This window comes from Sitophilus oryzae, unplaced genomic scaffold (assembly GCF_002938485.1).
Source record: "Sitophilus oryzae breed Bouriz unplaced genomic scaffold, Soryzae_2.0 scaffold_2006_pilon_pilon, whole genome shotgun sequence".
Lineage (NCBI taxonomy): Eukaryota > Metazoa > Arthropoda > Insecta > Coleoptera > Curculionidae > Sitophilus > Sitophilus oryzae.
The window spans coordinates 2,422,849-2,445,596 of record NW_022146732.1 but is presented as its reverse complement, the minus strand read 5'-3'; the positions used below and the strand labels follow the sequence as shown (position 1 = coordinate 2,445,596).

At 32.2% G+C, this 22,748-nt stretch overlaps 1 protein-coding gene across 2 annotated transcripts in view; it reads right to left on the bottom strand.

Moving 5' to 3' along the window:
- Positions 1-22,748, bottom strand: part of LOC115883961 (homeobox protein abdominal-A homolog) — a 114,614-nt gene that overhangs the window by 87,300 nt on the left and 4,566 nt on the right. Inside the window, exon 2 of one of the 2 annotated variants that reach the window (XM_030902382.1) lies at positions 12,686-12,730. In XM_030902382.1, coding sequence (XP_030758242.1) covers positions 12,686-12,730 — 45 coding nt within the window. The remainder of the gene's footprint in view (positions 1-12,685; positions 12,731-22,748) is intronic. The other variant, XM_030902384.1, reaches the window with a different exon arrangement.

Below are 22,748 nucleotides of genomic sequence, written 5' to 3'. Positions count from 1 at the left end.
TACCGTGTTGCCGGATTTCTGATATTTCCGGACTATATCTGATATTTGGCCAGGCGTGGCTTCAGCAGTAACGTGCCGAACTGCTGTTGCGAACGGTAGCTAGTAAGCTAGTAACATAATTTAAATAAAAAATATAACAATAATAGTATATTATTGAACGAGCAATTTATGCTAGCCATTATTCACAGCGGGGTGACGTTTGCGCAAGTCACCCGAGTGAATAATGGCTATAAATTGCGAGTTGAATACTATATTTTGTCCACGGCCATTATAATAATTATGAGGAGTGTTTGAATTTGTATTTTTAATGTTAATCTTACTAATAATTATTGTATTCATGTTTTAGGGAAAAGTGTCACTACGTACTTAACATTTGGTAAATTCAATCGTCAAAATTAAAAGATAATATAAACGTCAATATCATCAATTGCTATGCATCGAGAGTCGCAGTCATCTCGAACTATTCTATTTTAAAATATTTGGGAAGTTTTTTATTAGATGTGTTTTGCGATACACCTGTATATTAGTACTTTTTTCTACCACCTTTAGTAAAATAAAATGGTTGAAAAATGATAGATCGTACCATCAGCAGCTGACTTTTTGTTGTTTTGTGTAACTAAAGTTGGTAATTTGTGTTTTATTTAAATTTATATATGTATTTGAATTTCATTGATATTATTTCAAGTTCTTTGCATAAAAATATCGTACCAACATTCTCTCCCAATCGGCGTGTATAAAACAATATTTTTTTTCCATAGCGAGTTACGTTTTAAAAAATATTCAGAAATTATTATTTCAAGGAATTTATTACGAGCAGAAAAAATATTGTGCTGGGTTGGCGTTGGTTTCTATGTAATTTGACAAATAAATAAAGCTGTCTCTTTAGTTGTCAGTTTTGAGTCAATATTTTTTAAATTTTCTCTTTCGTGTCGATTACTGATTGAATTGGAACCAGAAATGGCTCAAAACGAAATAAGTAAATTACCAACAGATATTCAGGCTGAGGCGACAAACGCCATATCCAAACTACCTCCATTTAAATCCCGAATAACTTATGAAAAGGAATACAAAAATGTTCAAAAATGAAAGCAATTAAAAAACGTGCGAGAAGAAATAAAGTTTTTAACCTATCCTCGCTGTTAAAGTATCATTTAATCTACCCTTGTGGTTAAAGTACTATTTTATCTAGGTACTGTTTTTGATAGATATAAGGCAATTTTAACAGTTGCTATGGAAAAAATGATAATTTGTTTTTAACAAACCAAGTATTAATCGTCTGAAAGCCTTAACTGGCAACACCGCAATGTATTCCGTGTGCCGACCAAACGCAAGAGGAAGAAGACAGGAAAAACGAAGAGGAGGATAGAAAAAAAGAGAGAGGTACGTAGGGCGGACCGCATCCTCCGGCATATTTATGGCTGACAAGGTAAAAAATGTTGGGCTTCGTGTATAAAATACCGAATCGCAGGACCGTACAGGACTTACCTGGAAATCGTGGGTCGATGTGTGTTTTTTCTTCTTCTTGTTCGTTTTGAGGAAGAGCTTAGAGAATGGATAAGCGTCGAATCGATAAAGAAACGAAGATAAATTCAAAAATATGCTGTCAAATTTAACTTGTTTATAACATATATTTATCAAAGTATCTCTAATGTTTTATTATCAATAATTTATCATCATTTAAAAAAAAAGTGAAGTAAAACTTCTTATAAACACAAACCTCAGACCTCTGATTTCTTCTTCTTCTTCTTCCTGTGCCTTGTGCTTTGCCGCATGTTGGCGATTGTCTGTACTCTTCATACAATGTGCAGAGTGCCGTTTTCGGCTCTTCGAAATATGGTGGCTGCGTCGCTGATGTTACACCAATCCCGCATGTTTCTTAGCCAGGAACGTTGTATTCTTCCTGGGCCTCGCCGTCCCTCTATTTTTCCTTGTAGAATCAGCTTAGGAATGTAATATTTGCCTCCTCTAAGGATATGGCCGAGGTATGAAACTTTTCTTTCTTTAACTATATTAAGCATTTCTCGTTCATAGCCTGCAGTTCTTAAAACATCTTCGTTGGTGACATGTGCGGTCCATGGCACACGTAAGAGTCTCCGGAGAGTCCACATTTCTAAAGCCTCGATGCGGTTCAGGGTTCTAGCCTTGATTTCTACTCTATCTATAATTGCCTCTGGATCATTCATTCGCTGTCTGATCTCTATGTTGATAATCCGGTCCATTTTCGATATATTTCTCGTTGATTCTGAGTCCATTTCGACTGCTGTAATTCTCCGTTTCATTTCGGCTGTTAGAGCCAATACTTTACAACCATAGCACACCACAGATTTAACTTAACCAAGATTTAAGATTTGTCACAGCTTTTTTGGGTTCTAAGAGAGAGGAGAGAGAGAGAGAGAGATGCTGATACCACCAACTTGAAATTTCTTATTAACAGCTATTAAATTGAATTGAATTAGAATCATTCTGTATAACAATTATTATTTTACATAGTCATATCGATACATACAGACAAGACCACACTTGTTTTAAACCCCATACACCGAACAATTTCCAAGAAAAACTCATAAGAGGTACGATCCCAAACCTCCACCTTAGTTTTCTCTGAAGATCACCACTAAATCAGCCCGAAACACGCAACAGAAACCCAATACCCACTTGGTTCGGTTTGTCGACCGTCCGACAAACCCGAAAAAAGAGCAGAAAGAAGAAAGTAACAAGGCAAAGAAGAACGGACGGGTAAAACGAAGAAAAAAATAATAAACAAGTCGCAGAAGGTGATTAACGTTCCGAGGCACGTTCAGCTCTGCGTTCAGATTTATGATATTTTCGATCTCGAAAAAGAAATGGATTTTGGTTTTGTTTTACCTTTTTTTAAATAAGGTTTTCGTGTTTTGCTCTTTTAATCTTCGTCGTTAATTAATGGTGAATTTCTGGATGTTAGAGTGTAAAAAATAAAAACTATACCCCAGCATCCTTTAAGCAGAAATCTACTAACATTTTCTTTGTATATTTGTGGATATGTAGTTGATTTAGTGTATTTTTAAGCTTTAGCTTATTTTTAAATTTAGTTTTTTTTAAGATTTAGTGTATGTTAAGCATTGTTTGTATCAATTGAATGTTTAATTTCATTTGTAAAACTTAAGTTCTTTTTCTTCATCATTTAAATGATCAGTCCTAAGTTGTGACTTTATTGTTTGAACTCTATCAATTTGATTTGTATTTTGAAAACAATTATTTGTTTGATAATTTAAAATTGTTTGTGAAATGTAAGGTCCGAATTGAATATCGGAAAATTAATTGACTTTGGTATAGCATTACAGTTAACTATAGATGTCAAAAATTCTCCATGTTCATTGACATGAACCAATGCATTTGGAATATAATTTATTTCTTTGTCTTGTTTAGATAAAATTGCATCAGTATTACATAGATTACATTTTAATTTAAAAAAACACGACTAACTCGACCAAAAAAAATCTCAAGTTCTGCTTCACCTGTAAAACCGTCTCAGAGACTGGCTTTTGTCAAAGCCCTGAGACTGCATGACGGGTAATAACTCAAGAAATATTAAATTTTTATTTCTTAGATTCTTTTTCATTGGCAAAATAACAATAGTATTATTTTTTTTAATATTTAGTATCAAATTTGGCAGATAAAATTTATCATGAAATTTTCTGTAAATTTGTGCAAATTTGTGTAGTATGTATGGCACCAAGTGTGATAATCTCGTGTTTTAATTGCTATCAGTAATATTATGCAAAATAAAATTAAAAATTCGAATAAAATATTTACAAATTAGTGAAGATAATAAGCAATTTACTTCAAAAATCGCTACAAGCAAACTTTTTGATGACGTATTTATTTCTTTCCTTATTTACCACAGAAATTTCATCATTTTATGTATTAACCAAAGTTTACAGACATATTTTAATTCTGTAAACTTTGGTATTAACATTATAATAATCAGCATAGTATTTTGAAATGTCGTTAAAGTTGTAAAGCGATACAACCAGCGATTCGCACGTCGTTGCATTGATCGCTTAATTGACATTTAAATGAACTTTTTGAAGCAATAACAATATAACGTTAAAATAACAATCTAGAACAATTATACGCCTCGTTTAGAACAAGGCAATCAAGAGGTACATATAACGATGTTGTAACAAGGTTTAGTTTATAAGACATTGTTGAAATTTGGGTTCAAAAATTTATATTGCAACAAAGATACAGAGTCTTTGAATAAAAAGATTAGGGAAGGAGCATATCAAAACACTTCGATCGAACACGATAGGGACCAAATATGGCGGACTTAAATTGCGGTTTATCAGTGCCGTTCTAATTTTATTCAAAAAGTGTAAAAATATGATGTAGGGTAGACTCTAAATTTGTTGTTTTATTTTACGTTGTCAAGAAATGTACTACACAAACTATGTATTTTTAATCTCAAAACAACTGAAAACATCATAAACCAAACATAATCCTAGTTTTCCGCGTCTCGAGGTATGAAGTTGTAAAAGAGAAAAACGACTGTCAAAGAGGCGTCGAGAAAAACAACTTTTGGAAATCCTACGCGACTGCTGTTGAAAATAATCGGTTTATTTACCTCTTGAGACAACGTTGTCATGTCTTAGCTAATTCATTGAAGATTTGGATCACCATCTCTCTCTCATATAGGTTAAAATTACATCAAAAAGTAATGATAATTGAAAAAATTATAAATTGATCATGATCAGTTCATTTTGCTCTTAAAAATTAATGGGTAATTAAGTTGTTGGAAATTGAAGAAGAATGAAAACGAGTAGAGTAAGAACAAGAAAAGCAAAGAAAAAATCAACAAAGTAGAAATTGAAAGTAATTCCATAATAAATAAAAAATTAAATTAAATTAAACAATAACATATCAAAATAGAAGACTCAAAGATTTTAACAACTCTATATTCAGATAGGATAGAAATGTTAGCATCATCACCAGATGTTAAAGCTAACTTTTGAGGTTTAATTATCTGATGATGATGCTATAATAATTAGCAAACATCACATCCAGAGTCTCTTAAGATATTTTAGTGAGTCTTAAGTTTATTTTGCTATTGTAACACCAAAAGTTCCAAACTAAACTGTATTATTTCTAAAAAATAAGAAATGGGACATAAAAATGCCTTAAAAATTAATATTTCGTTAAAAAATAATTCGAAAAAGAAATATACTTTCAGAAAATCTCTTTACTGAATAGAAATTTCTAAGAATTATTATTGGAAATTTACAAAAAATTACTGTCCATGTTAATGTCTTTTTAAAGCGTCAACGGCAACACTGTCCTCTATATTTGTTTATGTATTATGATGTTACTCATCGATGAAAATACAATACAAATCAATTATCAAATGGTTTATTAATTTTCGAAGAACTTCTTCGGCGACCTATTTCCTATCTAATAACAATTATTATTCTCATATAGGCGCTATCAGAAGAAAAATCCCGTGTTAACAATGTAATTGTTGTAAATCATCAATGCCTCTTTTAATGGCTAAAAATAACGTATGACTTAACGGACTGCAAATGTATGGATCCAAATATAGCAAGGCATAGATTTAAGTTACTTTATTATTTAAAGATACTAATAAATAATTTGAAAAATCTTGGTTTAAGTTTGCAAGAAAATTATTATATTGGCTGGTACAAATGTAAGAACTTGACAACGCTGTTTCCGATACGCTTCAGTTCGTCCGCCAAAAAAAATTATGGAAGGAAAGGATATGGAACGGAAGGGAAACGGAACGAATAGTATGGCATTGTCCTATTCATTTACATCATATAATATTTTACGTAAACGGAAGGGAAACGGAAGGGGGCTGATACGGAAGGTATAGTGAGAATCAACCTTTAAGTTGGTTTCCACTTGGAAAGCAGAACGGTTCTGGTACAGTTAGTGGAGTGTTCGTTCCTTTTCAAGCTAAATCGTTTGCTTTTTCATTGTTTGAATTGTTCATCATTCGTAATTTTTACAGCTCAATGGATAAATAAAATAAATGTAAAATTTTATATTTTTAGCAAAAAAAAAATTTAACGTCCTTGAACCGAGAGAACACTCACATTTAAATTTGTCAACAGTACCATGTATCAACTGGTTTACCTTGTTGAAAATTGCGAGATAACCACCGTAAAGAGCCATCAAAAAGTGATTTTTATTGCCAGGTACGACATTCTTTTTATGAAATGGGTACTTTTGGTGGATTTTCGGCAGTAGAATTAAGGATAACAATCAGTATAGGTACCTTTAAGCATATAAAGAACACATAAACTTCAATTCTTCAAGGCCGCAGTTTTATGTATGCTATGCCTATAAAAATGTACTAATCTTAAAATGTAGTACATCTAGGTTTATGTCACCTCTTTTAAGGATTTCTTCTTTTTTTTGCATTATTTTCTGGCCTTTGTTAAAATTGTAGTTCTAGTAGTCTCTTTTAGTTATTGGCTTTTTATAAGAAAAAAATTGGCGCCATGAGGCACGTATAGCCGCCCATACTAAAATATGTTAATAAAAAGTTGGTAGGCGGTTGTTTTAGTTTCAAAATAAAGGAATTTTTCCAATTTTTTTTATTTCAAAAACTGCGACTTTGACTGATTTTGATGTTATTACAAATTTTGTTACAAATATTATTCCTAATCTTAAATTGAAAACCGCGTTTCGATAGCTACTGTAATTTTGGAGTTACGATTTTTAAAATTTTTAACCCCCTCCCATACCCTCTTACCAACCCCCCACCCCAACCAAAAACTAATGGCCAGATTCTTGGGTGCCACAGTATTTTTGTGCCAAAATTTGTTAAAATCGGTGTAGCGGTTTTTGAGTTATCGTGTTATAGACAGACGGACAGACGGACAGAGAGACAGACACCATGAAAATATTTTGTATTTAGGTCATTTATGACCCAAATAATTCATTTTGAGTGAAATTAAAAAAAAAACTTTTTTTGTCGATCTAATGAATTTTTTTTATAAGTTTATTATTCCCGTACTTCGCGGCCGTTTCATGAGCCCTTTGGGGTGCTTTTCAAAAAGTTTGTTTTACAGCAAATTGAACCGTATGAAAGTTGTTAATAATTGGACAAGCAACTTTTTCTCATGAATTTTTTTTGTAGCTTGATTATTTTTGGAGATAGCGTCCAGTTCATGAACAAATTAGGGTAGTTTTCAATGTTACTCTTTTTTCAGCAAATTCACCCTAGGAAACTCGTTCAAAATAAGAGTACATATACCTTTGCGTTATGAACTTTTTTCAAAAGAAACAAAAGAAACCAACAATAAATCTGAGGAGCCATCGTCAGGTCCATCACACAAAAGAAGACGATTCAAATAAAAAAAATCATAATATTCATTCACTTGATGAATTCCATGTTTCGTTTTGGGAAATAAATACATATCATTGTTGTAGACAACTTTCATATGGGTCAATTTGCTGTAAAATAAACTTTTTGAAAACCACCCAAAGGGCTCATGAAACGGCCGCTAAGTCCGGAAGTAATAAACTTATAAAAAAAATCATTACGCGAACTTATAGAGAATGTTCTTATGTACAATTTGCGTCTAATTATTTTGTTGTAGTACAGTTTAAAAAAAACACCCCTATTGCTCAAACAGCGCAAGGGGAAATTTTCCGATTTTGTTTATTTTACACTCAGAAGACAGTCGCTGACAAACTCTGAAAAAATCAGCTTGCCCGTATTTTTTTTTTCAAATGACAATTTTATTGGATTATATGGTATTAATTTCAACCCAATAACTCCACGCGTTCTCGAAATAAAGTATCTTGACAAACAAAATAGACCGACAACAAAATCCTTTTGAGCTACAAAACCCTAAAAACAGAAAGAAATCTAGAAACTCTTGCAATTTCAACTGAACCCTTTTTTACCTGACAAACACAAAAAAAGAGAAACCAAACTTTCGCAAAATTATTTTAAAAAAAAAAGGGTTGTAAATTTTGCAGCGCCATAAAAAGAGAAAGTCGCATTTTTTACTCTTACAATCCTTTTCTCGCAAAATTCACAGAATCAATTTCTAAAGGCGTTACTACTGCACAGTTCAAACTTGGAAAATGTTCAAATTATGACATTACTGTTGGTTTTCATATTTTCATTACAACAAATGACAGATAAATCAATTGGAAGCCGCAATTGCCGTAGGCATAATGTCGTTTAAAAATAAAATGGAATAAAGTTGTTTTTCTTACGGTTTGTTTTTCATTAATTTTCCTTTGAGTCGAGTCTCATAATGCTCGGGCAGTTTATGGTTGTTTATGCTAATAAATTATATATTTTTTTCTTTATTTCATTGTTGCCAGCTAATTGTTCAATACATTCTAAAATATTACAGATAATAATTATTTTTTCCGAAGAGTTTTTTGTAAATAATTTTTATCATCATCATAATTTTCAACTTATTCAACTATTTTCAATTATGGTGTAGCCCTCCCTCGCATATTTAGATACCCTCTTTGTAGTTGGGTCCATTGTTGCCTGTTGTTTGCCATGCAGACCCAAGTTAAGGTAGTATCAGACACAGCTACTCTTGTTGCGCAATTTTTTGTAGCCGCTGCAAAAGTTGCATACAGTGTTCATGCGCCAGCACAAAGTAGCCCAAAACGCGCAGTTTTTATGCAGCAGCTGCCTAAAAAAGTTGCAGGTCGTCACTCCATGCTTTTCATATATTCACACAAAAGCGCTACTTTTGCAACATATTTTGGTAGCCGCAGTTTTGGAGGGGCAACATTCAACAGTACACCACCCACAGCTCAAGGTATCGTGTGTGTACCTTTTGGGAGAAGGTTGCGTTTTTTTTTTAAATGGATGACGAGACATATTTATATGTGACTTTGGCGGACTTTTTACGCTCCACAAACCTTGCTTCTATTAAACATTTTACTTGTTCCTGTTCCAAATCGCTTGTTTTGACTTCGACGACATCGCAATTTGTCGGTTAATTCTTTATTAAATACCTACATATAAATACTGGAGTTAACTGAAAAAAAGTGTATACATTTCGGGCCTACCAACAGAATACTGCACCGATGTCCGCAGTAAAAGTTTCAACTGATTAGTAATCTTTTGCTGCACTTGCAACCTTCCTCAACAACTGTTCACACACGGCTATTTCTTAAATGCGCGCAACAAAAAAGTAGCCTACGCAACCAAGCTGCGATCGCAACGTTGCAGGTTGCCTAGGTACTCACACTTGCAGAAGATCAAGTTCCGCAGTTTTTTAATGTGCTGCGCGCAACAAAAGTAGCTATATCTGATACTACCTTTATCCCTGCTAATTTCCTAATATCAAGTAGATGTTCAAATATTCCTCCATCGACTGCTAGACAATAACCCAGGCGATCATAAAATTCTCTTCTTACATTCGCTAGTTGGTAAACTGAAATTCTATTGCATTCGGCAGAAATAGCATTTTTTAACTCGTCTATATAGATTTGGGTATTTTTTATCCTTGTATATCCTGTTTTTTAAATGGCCCCAGAGTAAGAAATAATTTGGCAAAATATCAGACCTTGCTGGCCAATTTACTGTATGATTTAGGCCAATAACGTTTCCGTTAAAACTATTGTCTAAATATTCCCGAACAGCCAGGGTACTATGTGCCGGGCAGCCATCCATTTGGTACCAAACTTCCTAATTTTCCCTAGCGGCATCATGTAAAGCAGGTAAAATATGATTTTCGAGAAGTTCCAAATAATATTCTGCATTTAAATTTCGCGTAAGAAATAATGGCCCGATAATATAGTGTCCGAATATCCCTGCCCAAACATTTACTTTCTGTGGATATTGCGTCCTTGTTTCGACAAACCTGTGTTGGTTTTCTTTGTTCCAATATCGATAATTTTGAACATTGGGTTCATTATTTAAGGTAAACGTGCATTCGTCAGTGAAACATATGTTTTTTAAAAATTCCCTACCTGTGTTTGCTCTTTCCATCATATCAAAACAAAACGCCTGCCGCCGTATTTCGTCCCCATCTCTTAGCTCTTGGTGCTTTTCATATTTTTGAAGGAATAGTATTTATGTCGTTTCAAAATTCGAAACGCTGTAGTGTGATCTATTCCTATTTCATCCTCAAGTTTCCTTGTGCTGATCTTTCCATCGTTCTCTTCCACGCACAATAAAACTTCCAAGTCGGTATCATTTCTTGCGTCTTTTCTTTGTTCCTGCCTTGCTTCACATCTGCAGTTATTTATTAGGGTACCTTTGGTCTCAAATCTCTGGATATTCCTTGCGATTGTAGATTTTCCAGGTATCGGTCTATTCGGATACATGTCCGACACCTTTTGATAACTATTTCCTTGATAATACCATTTAATCATCAATACTTTCTCTTCGGTAGTGTAATTCATGACTAATATTTTCGATGTAGGTATGAGTTTTTAATAATAATAATAAAGCACTAAATAGATAAATTTCTGAAATGACAACTTCATTTGACAGTTATCTTTTACCTTGACTGGTGCTCATAATTGACTGGTTAATACAGGGCCATAAGAAAGGAGAAATATTTAAAAGAAATCGGCGATAACTCGTAAACGGGCTAATCAAAAATATCTAAAGTTATTGTTTTGAATGTGGGTTTTAGTGTTCTTCAATAAACCTAAATAGAATTATTCTCTAAAATAATTAGGGAAGCCAATAATTGACCCCATTAAAATTTACATGGGATTTCCTATGTCCCGCTCGACGATGCAACACCCGGTATAAACTATTCTCAATTAATTTGAAATTATGACATTAAATGAACATAATTTATCTAACTATCTAACTAATATAGTACCTATATCGTTTATAATCTTCAACAAACAAAACAACCATCTAGCAACTGTTATGTTAGCTAGCTTAAGCTTATTAAGTAGATATACTGGTTTAATGATGGTTCTGGAATATTGTTTCTGCATTTAGACCACCCTGTATACGTTAGCCTAATTTGCCTAATTGAAAACGTTTCTAATTTCGAATCTAGATTATATTAGCGAACGCCTTTGCTGTATCCGCTAGGAGAATGTAAATTTGCATTTTAGAATTATTTAAAAACCTTGGTAATAGTTGAAGCAAGTAAGCGAAGTGGGATGCTGAATTACAATGCAGAATGTATGCCAATTTGCTGGGTTGTTATTTTTTTCTAAAATAACCAGTATAATATACAGGGTGGTCCGAATTGTATTCGGAAAACTTCAGCAGAAAATAAGTAAGAAAGTTCGTATAAATGTATGTCCTAAAATGCTTCAAAAAGTTTCATTTATATTTCAATTTTTTCCAAATAATCTCTGAACTTTTTTCTTGAAAAAAATTATGATTAATTTAAAAAAAATAAAAAGCTCCCAAATTTTAACATTTCAGTCATATAACTATCTACTCAACATATTTATTTTTGTCAATAATGACATATATTGACTATTTCCATTTTAAATATGTTGAGAACGGTTGCTTGTAGCGTTTTTTACCAAGAGATATTTTTTACGTAAAAAATGACGAAAATGTATATTTGTTTAATCGGTAGTTTATACAGGTACGAACGAAACGTTATTACTCTCCAAAACAGTTAAAACACACATAGGCGGCGCCCCCTATAAGTAGGAGTCATATTGACATCAAAATCAAATTTCTAATGTCAAAAAACTCCCAGACACCAATTTTCATCCAAATATTGACGTTACTTCAGAAATTATTTAGAAAAAATCGAAATAAAAATGAAATTTCTACACCCTGTATCTCCGAAACGAAGCATTACATACATTTATACGAACGTTTTTAGTTATTTTTCTCTGCAAAATATGCTACAGAAGATTCCCTAATACAATTCGGACCACCCTGTATATAATAACTGGGAAAACAATAAACAGAAATCGCCAAGAATATAAGAATTTAAATAAATTCATCATTTTTTTTAAAATTGGACGTATATTATTTAGTATATACTAGATTTATTCTAGATGTTTAAAATACCACATGATGAAAAAAAAACAGCGTCAAAGACAGCTAGAGAATGACAATTCATGTTGATTTTGACGAGGTCCATATTTAAACGACATTTACTGAAAATTAATTGACAGAAAACTTGGCAAACATGTCAACAAGAAGAGTACAGGACAAAATATAAATGATGTCTAGAGATTGACCTCGCCAAAATTATCATCGAATGTCATTCCCCAGCCGTCTTTGACGCCGTTTTTTTTTCATAATAAATAATTTTTACTCAAATATTAATAAAAACATATTATTCAAACTGAGTTCAAAAATAAAAATATTAATTATAATTAATGGTGTCTCATAATTTTTCTATAAAATTATAAACAATGCAGAATCTCGAAAACACTTAATATTAATCATTATTATTCATTTCGATGCATTATCTGCATATCCAACAATTTTTAATCAATTAAATCATCATATTCCTGAATATATTATCGGAATAATAAATTTCTTAATAATATTTTAACTATAATAAAATACATTTTATGTCGATAATTAATTTTATGTTGCTATATCGTAACGCCATTAAACTGTTAATAATAAATAATAAAAAACTCTAAAGTATTCGCTGATAACTGTCTTAAAAAGGTTCAATCATCAACAAACAAATGCGCAATTAAAGTGATAGGAAAAGCAATAAAAATAAAATAAATAAAAAAAAATATGTACCATTGTACTCACCACAGACGACCCGATCGAACGGACTCATCCAGTCTGAAAAAAAAGAAAAATAATCATAAAAAATGTGGTTTATTACTTAATTTGTTATTAACCTACTTTTAACTACAAAACAAACCTACTCAGTGTTGCCAGAATTGAAAGATTTTCTCAAATATGAAGGATTTTACAGTCAAATTTGGTCGATTGAAAAGCTGAAGGATTTTTATCCAAAAAAAAAGAAGACAATATGAAAGTTTCTGGCAGTTTTGAACAATAAAAATTGTGTGTCAATGTGTTGTTATGTAGTAGGAGTATTAATTGTTTTTTCTACATCTATTTGTTTCACTTTAACGGTGTTTAATTAAGGATGCCTCAGTTTAAAGCAATGTTGCTGTCAAAAAGTCTGCAATTCGAAAGATTTTAACATTTAACAAAAAAAATAATAGATGCATTTTTATCTTTCAACACGTCTTATTACAAACATACCGGAACTAAACCGAAGTTCTTGATGTTGAAAGGAAATAAATAGGTAAACGGAAAACACATCTAATAAGTCAGCTGATCATGGTATCTTACACAGTCCTCACAAAACCTTCATATTCCTTCAACTTCGCGAAAAATTCCAGATCTTGTAAAAAATCACCAAATTTCCTGTATTTTACCTATTTTATAATTAGGAGAAAAAATTTAAAAACTTATTTCTGGTAATTTTTGGACACCTATGTCCAAAAATAGTGTGATAGATACACGATAGCAGTATTATAAAGTATGTTTCAAAAAATTCATTGCTTACAGTGTCTGCTTGAACCGAAAATAATTAATCGTGTAAGCACAGTTAGCCTAGGCCAAGATGTCAAGAAAAAAAAAATATAAACTTTGGGTACTTTATTTTTTAAATGCCGATACCACTGGCTTCAAAAAAATATAAAAATTAAAATCGCCGACGTACAATTGGGGTCTCTACACAAATTTAAAAAAAACTTTTTCAACCAAAGTAAAAAGCGCGCAGAAAGTTTTGTTAATAATACATAACGACCATCATCACCAAAAGGTATGCTTACTGTTGCCCCCCTCCCTGTTTCTAAGTCCAGGAGGTTGGGTTTCTGCACAAATTTAAATACAAATAGACTTTAATCCAATGCAAAAAGCAAGGAAATATTTTTTTTTCTAATATTTTAGTGGTAAAATTTTACTTTATGATCATAAGTATAAGGGTATTAGTAAACAAGTAAAACTACAGACTAACATTTAAGGAAGTACAATTAATAACTTTAACACACACTGAATTTGGACTAAAAAGAAAGAAAACCATTAGGTACTAGCTATAAGTAAATAAATAAATTTTAAACGTGGTTACTGTTGTAGGAAGCAACACTCCTAAGGAGATTTTTTTGATAGTTTTTTGATCTCGGATTTAAATTAAAGTTTTTTGAGAACAACTTAAAAGAATGATGCACCTGCTCTGAGGTGCTTGCCTGTAGAGTAAAGCCCAATGCTTTCTGTGAAATACTAACAAAGGTAGTTCTCCCCTTGACTGTAAATTTTTTGAGTTAACATCACACCAGGCACATGGATGGCATGATGTTGAAGATTGAAGGCCCAATATAATCATTATCAACTTTAGATCTGCGGCAAATGTGTAAGAACTGACTCCACAAATAGTACGGACTTGCAAAATCTCAAACATTGCTCTGATATTTTTGTAGGTTTCTATTATTTTGGAAGCCAATCCTATTACAATAAGTTTGTTTATTCCGGTACTTTTATGTCATTCTTGTTTTATTTCGGGATTTTCGTAACAACATAAAGACAGACAAATTTTTAAAGATTCGCCTCTATATACTATCTATGCCCAGTTTTAAATGGAAATCATCAGTAAGTTAACGTTTTTTAAACAAATGGTATTTTCACCTGGCCAGGCAGGCAAATTGGTCAAAAAAATATCCTTAGGACTGTTGCTTCCTACAACAGTAACCATGTTTAAAATGTATTTATTTACTTATAGCTATAGTACCTAATTGTTTTATTCCGTTTTAGTCTAAATTCAGTGTGTGTTAAAGTTATTAATTGTACTTCCTTAATTGTTAGTTTGTAGTTTTACTTGTTTACTAATACTTACGATCATAAAGTAAACTTTTATCACTAAAATATTAGAAGAAAAATATTTTTTTGCTTTTTCAATTAGATTAGAGTCAATTGTTATTTAAATTTGTGCAGAGACCCAACCTCCTGGATTTAGAAACAGGGAGGGGGGCAACAGTAAGCATACCTATTGGTGCTGATGGTCGTTATTTATTATTAACAAAACTTTCTGCGCGCTTTTTACTTTGGTTGAAAAAGTTTTTTTTTAAATTTGTGTAGAGACCCCAATTGTACGTCGGCGATTTTAATTTTTAATTTTTTTTGAAACCAGTGGTATCGGCATTTAAAAAATAAAGTACTCAAAGTTTATATATTTTTTTTCTTGACATCTTGGCCTAGGCTAACTGTGCTTACACGATTAATTATTTTCGGTTCAAGCAGACACTGTAAGCAATGAATTTTTTGAAACATACTTTATAATACTGCTATCGTGTATCTATCACACTATTTTTGATTTTTCGATCTTTTTTTAATAAAAAGTTTATTCAAACACATAGGTGTCCAAAAATTACCAGAAATAAGTTTTTAAATTTTTTCTCCTAATTATAAAATAGGTAAAATACAGGAAATTTGGTGATTTTTCACAAGATCTGGAATTTTTCGCGAAGTTGAAGGAATATGAAGGTTTTTTAAGGCTCCCTTGAAGGGAAATTCACGAAAATTTCTGGCAACACTGGGCTAGCTCTACTTATTGGTCAGAATGGGACAAAATATACTAAATTCAAAGTAATTACCCGGGAATTATAAAGTGTCTATAATCTCGGATAATTACTGTCAAAAAATAACAAATATTTTTATTTTTACACCCTAACATAGCTTTTAGTTAATAAAATGAAATAGGATAATAACTATTAAAATTACATTAAATACACATGATGACTCTCAATAAGTATCAATGAAAATTAAATTGTCAACAGATGGTGTATCTTTTAATCAAAAACACTATCTTGTAATAATAAAAGTACGTCCTGAAGATCTTTCGATAATCTACCTATTCTCAGGAACAAAAAGCAGGAGTTTAACCCTTAACTGCCACAGAGTGTTCTGTCAAACACCTGGCGCTGAACATTCCTCTATATTTTGTAAATGGGGTTTAAATCTGCAATGAGACATACCTTCAAGTCAATAGGCGGTGGATAAGTTAACAAATAAACCTATTAGTGTACCGAGTGCTGATTTATTTAATATAGAAAGATGTCTACAGGACTACTAAAGGAACAAAAGTATATTTTTTTATTAATTTTGGATATTGTATGGTTTTTGTTATTTATTTGTTTGTTTCATTATATTAGTGGAGTGCCCAGAGACTTTTACCTCGGAATTCAATTACTGTGAATGTATTAATATGAAACCTTCTGTATTGTGTTTTATAGATAAAATACTAAAATGTTTACCCTTTTTTTTTCGTTGCTTTTAATTTTTTATTTTAGTAATTTTAGTAAATTCTGAATTATTTCCTTCTTAATATTTTGATTTTTTTAATTCTTTTTCTAAGTAAATTTATTGAAATAAATAAATCTAATACATAAGCTATACCTATTCTGCTTATATTCTAATCATTGAAATTTTGATTGAAATCGAATTATACAGGGTGGCGCGTCATATACGACGCGGTTTTTGTAAGAACAAAAGTTTGTATTGAAGTGAAATTTTCTGAGCTTATGTAAGTCAATTTAAAGTATTTTCTAAAATTATGTAGAGTTCTACAGGGTGTCCCCAAAAAAAGTTACACATCAAAGTTATGTTTTTTGTAATGGAACACCCTATATATTAATTGATTTTTGGATTCTAGTAAAAAAATAAAGGTTTGTTTCATTAGAAAAGTATATGACTAAAATGTATAGTTTTTGAAATACATTCACCGGCACGAAAAATGGGCACCTTAAAACTTTGATGTATTTTAAAGAGGTTAATATATTTTATTTTAATGGGCCGAATTTGTGTTGCCAAATTATTTGACTTCTTAGTATATTTTTCTAAATTAAAAATGAAACCCCATCCCATCGTTAGATTAAAAAGTGAGGTTATTGTTCAGTTGTCAAAAGATCGTCAAAATGAAAATAAAAACAATAAAATTCAACTAAAATATATTTTGTGTTCAACTCCCACTAGTCCTATTATGGTATAGGCTATTTAAATTTACCTTTATGGAAAAGGGAAAGATAATTCAATTTCAGCAGTGGTGGTGGTGCAATAGATCTATTGATGGAATGCGATTTATAAGAAATTAAAACAAGAAAAAATAATCTGTAAGTAATTTATAGTTTAATTACATGATATTACTGTTATATTTATTATATTAACATTTTAGTACAATTGATAATAGAAAACCTGAACTCCAACAATTATTGGACAGTGTCGTCAATGAACATGATTTACCTAAAAACACCAACAAGTTCAAATAAACAATAACCTTCATCCAGATATCTGGGTGCATTTGTAAATGAAGGGTGTGATCCGGAAAAGGAGATCCTGTCACGGGATTGAACAAGCTAGGAGTGCTTTTTTTTCAGTATGAGGAACCTTTTCATCAGGCGGGACCTCGACCTACAACCTGACTGCGAATGCTTCGATGTTATATATTCCCACCTCTCCTATGGCTGTGAGAGCTGGACTCTCAGTCCACTCATAGAAGCCCGCATCGAGGCTCTTGGGATGTATTTGTACAGGAGAATACTACGAATATCCTGGGGTGGATAGAAACCAACACTGAAGTACTCAGAGCCATGCAGAAGGGCAAAGAACTCCTTACAACTATCAAGGAAAGAAAACCAATATATGGGCATATCATGAGGAGATAAATACGAAATGCTACGTCTTATAATTGAGGGAAAATCAGAAGGAAAGAGGTCAGTCGGAAGAAGACAGAACTCCTGGCTTAAAGACCTGCGTCGATGGTTTGATCGAACATCAGTCCGAATTTTCAGGATGCCATCTCCCGAGTCGCCACTGTTAATTGATCGCCAACCTCCGAAGGGAGACGGCGTGCTAAGAAGAAGAAGAAGATAATAGAAAATATGGAAGAAGCAGGTAAAGTGCAAGCAGAGATTTATAAACCAATCCTAAAACCGCCATCTGGTAAGTTATTAATATTGAAAATTAAAAATAGCATAAGACTGTTAGTAATAACAAATATGTTGTTCTAGGGCTTCTCATAGTAAAGAAATAGGTAGGATAGCATCAATGATAGTAATTAAGTTGAGTTTTTATTTTATAAAATAGATAAATGCACTTATACTTTTGTCTTAATAATAATAAATGAATAGTACCTATAATAATTGCTACATTTACACATTATATGTACAAATTATTTAATAAAAAAAATTAAATAAAAACAATTTTGTCATATTACTTTTATTTTTAAGAACTCAAAGTGATGGAACTTCAGAAAAAAAAGAAAAAATAAAGGAAAAATCTTGTCTAAACAAAGTTGAATTAACTGGAATTCAAAGGACCACAATACAGATGTTTTAGCAAGGTTTAGCTAGAGAGTTACTTAAAAAACAGCATGGAGAAGAGATGTACCGTATGATCGAAAAAAATTCGGCGTCAGCAATGGCTATGAAATAAAGATTGCTGTCATTTCATATGTAAATTTATATGGGAAATATCATCGAACATCATTTCCCAGCCAACTGGATGCCGTTTTTTTTTCGATCATTCGGTATAAGGTACATAGTGCAAGAAATTAAACTAAAATTGTAACACAAAAGAAATAAAAGCAAATGTGAATTGAATAACAGGTTTTATAAGGTTCCTGTTATAATATTAATGAATTAAGATATGCGAATTAAAAATGAAATAAATAGTTTGATTTAAAAAGTTTTTTTATTTTTTACCTACTTTAGAGCTTTATTAAAAACTAGTTAAAGCCTAGCGCATCCGCCACGACATCAGGAAAAAAAAATACTTTTTATTTTTTTTAATTAAATGAAAAACAAAAAATCCGGCGACGACAGTTTTTAGACGAGCCAATTAACTATCTTTTAGTAAAAAAAGCAACTTTCTAGAGCAAGTCGTTACTTCAGTAGAGACGACACAGATAAACATTAGCATTTTATATAATATGTAGTAATGGTTTATAATTGAAAGGAATTAAATAAAATAATTTATAAATTACTGTTTTATCACTATTATCCTAACTTAATGCATTCTCTTCGTTCTGATGATCTAACAGAACAGGGACTCTCTTTATTTTGTAACAGTCCTTACAAAGTCCGGCACTAGCAACAATCGTTTTTTGCACCATTTCAATGTGTTTATGGGTGTTTATACTCCATACGATTATAGCCTACATACTCAGAATAGGTAAGTCTTTTCCAAATAATCTAAAATCGAATTTATTGGAATAAACGAAATCTTCAATAATAACAATGTCTTGGTTATGTTAAGCAATTTTGTCAAATATCAAATAAAATCAATATCTCCTCATGCCTTTGCTCATGCGTCAAACTTTTATCCGACAAATAAAGCACTATTTGGCAGTTCGGACGCCAGATAGGATATCTGGGAGATAAGTTTAATTTATCTAATAGATACCGTTATCTATAGGTGAAGATACGCGTTTTTCTGCTATCCGTCAAATAAAATATATCTGGCAGATTATAACACGCTATCCGTTTATTTTTTTTATTATAACCTGAAAACACCGGGGGTAAGAAGCATAATATGTTAGTTAGTCTTGGAAGAAACATATATATTTATAAAAAAAATTCTGCTGCAAATATGAAATCATAAAAATAATATTTTCGAACATATCGGTTATTGAGCAATATCACTAACGAGCATGCTTGGCACAGTAATTAAAACAAAACAATATTATTGGATTTTCTAGAACAATCGAAGTTTTTGAACAATGACTTCCAAATTGCCTTCTTAAACTTAACTAGTTTTTGTTACTGAACTACCAAAAGTCCTAAAAATTAACACATATTTCAAGTAAAATTATTGTAAATGAGATGTTTTATATAACACTTGTTCTTAATGATTTTAGTTTGGACATATTTAATTTAAAATTATTTCCATCGAGCCCCATGTCTCTTTAGTTGTCAGTTTTGAGTCAATATTTTTTAATTCTCTTTCGTGTCGATTGCTGATTGAATTGGAGCCAGAAAAGGCTCAAAACGAAATAAGTAAATTACCAACAGATATTCAGGCTGAGGCGACAAACGCCATATCCAAACTACTTCCATTTAAATCCCGAATAACTTATGAAAAGGAATACAAACATTTTCAGAAATGGAAGCCATTAAAAAACGTGCGAAAAGAAATAAAGTTTTTAACCTATCCTCGCTGTTAAAGTATCATTTAATCTACCCTTGCGGTTAAAGTACTATTTTACTTACTATTTTTGATAGATATAAGGCAATTTTATCAGTTGCTATGGAAAAAAATGTAATGCATTTTTCTCAAAAATTGATTTCACTTGCAAAAGCGATCATCCAGAGACATACTGTATATCTACGTAATACCGGGACTACCTGAATAATTAAAATTAACGAGATTTTCCGAATTCTACTGGAAGAAAATACTTAGAGCCAACATAAATTTCCCAACTATTCAACTAATGCTTGACGATCGGCCATCGCTTCGCTATAAACAAGACGGCAACTATTTTAATTTGATAGGATTTGAAATGCGCGCTGAAGCACGCAAAGAATGCTGAAATTCTATTAAAGCCTGGACGATCGTTAATAATACAAGGTGCCGATATTTCGTGGACATATAACTATTATTTAAAAGTATAGAAAAGTAAAATTCTTTTATTTATTATATTTAAAAATACATAAAAAATTTAAAACAGAAGTGAAAATAATCTTATACAGTCTCAAGAAACACTCCCCGTGTTGCGGTTTACCGTCGGATGGTTAGTCGGTTGCCTAAATCCATAAAGCCGATTTTACGGACATAAAAACGCAACAATTAATTGTCCAAGCGGATACTGTTTAGAAAAATATAAAACGGCCAAGTGATAAACTGCCTGTACAGAAGTCGGCGTGAAAATATTGGCTAATAAAAAGTGTGTAAAACATCGTTTAAGTACCCCATAAAGTGTAACCTCCATAAAAACTGTTTGTTTACCGTTAAATCTAGTCTTTTTTAGTCTACTCTATTATATGCGTTTTCACATTTTGTTTTATACAATTTTATTTTGTTTGTTTCTATGTTTTTTATTTTGTTTTGTTTGTATTAAGAAAAAAATTACATTTATTATTCTATATTTCTTTTTAGTCTCTCATCATTTTAACTTTGTTTCTTTTTTTATTTATACTATTCCTCGTTTATTTATATCACCTACAACAACTTTGAAAGCTGGGCCAAAGAAAAACATGTTAATAATTTACAGAAAAGGTATAGCTAGCCTATTTCCCGAAGTTATCCACTACCTTAAAGCCGTCAACTCTGTGGAGTAAATATTCGATGCTCCGCACCATGATTTACCTGAACAGTAACGTAGATATTAGCCTGAACAGAAACGTAGATAATTCACAAACCTTATTGCATTTTTAAAAAGAAAAGCTTCCGGATATCAGGCAAAGAAATCAAAAGTATTTACAAAACTGGAAATAGAACGCTATATGAAAGAAGCCGATGACAAAGAATTCCTGTTAGCTAAAGTTGTCTTAATCGTTGGAGTATTTGGAGCATGTAGGAGGGAAAAAATCACGTTTTTGACCGTAGATGTCATCAAAGATTGTCAGTCATTTATTAGTGTGAAGATTCCGAATACAAAAACTCATTTTCCAAGAGTGTTTACGATTACTGAGGGACCAATAGATGGTATCAATTTCTTACATGTATTTGGTAAGTACGCAAAACTTCGACCACTCAATGTGACACATCAGCGATTTTTCTAGACGTATTGAAAAAATCAATGCAGTACCTTGCCAGTTGGAATCAATACAATTGGGGGTACGCCAAAAAAGATGGCGGAATTTCTTGGACTCCCCAATGTCATTGAATACACTGGTCATTCTTTCCGGTGCAGCTCTATGCAACAATGCTGGCAGATTCAGGCGCGGACAAAACAGTTTTAAAGCGACATGGAAGTAGGCGATCAAGCTCGGTTGCTGAAGGTTACATTGAAAATTCAATTGAACAGAAAACCGAAATAGCAAAAAGAATCATGGAACAGAAAGATATACGCCAAATAAGAAATTAAAAGCAGTTCACGTAGAAGCAGAAGTTACCAGCGACCTGGACCTAATGCAGACTGTGGATGATACACTAAAGATCATAGCCAGATGGATGCGTGAGCACAGACTCGAAATAGCTATGGAAAAAACAGAGGCGATTTTACTGAGCCGCAAGAGAAAAGTTGACCATATAAGGTTTAATTTTAAGGATATAATAATAAATCCAGTAAAGCAAGTCAACTATCTTGGATTCCACATATACCGTGCACTCACGATGGGCCTGCACATCAAGGAGGTGTGTCTGAAATCACAACGAACTGCTAAAGCGTTGCCCGCAATACTGCCAAACGTTCGGGGCCCAACACCAGCAAAGAGAAGAGTGTTAGCATATGCGTGCCAGAATATTATTATGTATGGAGCACCTGTGTGGAACGAAGCAACCAATATGCACGTAAATAAAAAAAGACTTGAAGGTGCACAGAGAGTCGTGGCTTTGATGGTCTGCTCGGCGTATCGGACAACTTCAACTGAGGCAGCCTTAGTGATATCGGGTCTGGTGCCCTTACATCTTCTTTCAAGAGAAAGAGAACGACTCTTTCTCAAGGGTGAAGTACAATCCAGGGCAAGCAGAGAGATGGAGAGAAACCGCACAGTGCAGCAGTGGCAGGCAGAATGGGAAGTATCACAAAAAGGAAGATGGACATATAAGCTCATCCCAAATATAAATATGTGGATTAAAAGAAAGCATGGAGAGGTAAACTTCTATCTTATTCAAATATTGAGCGGCCACCGAA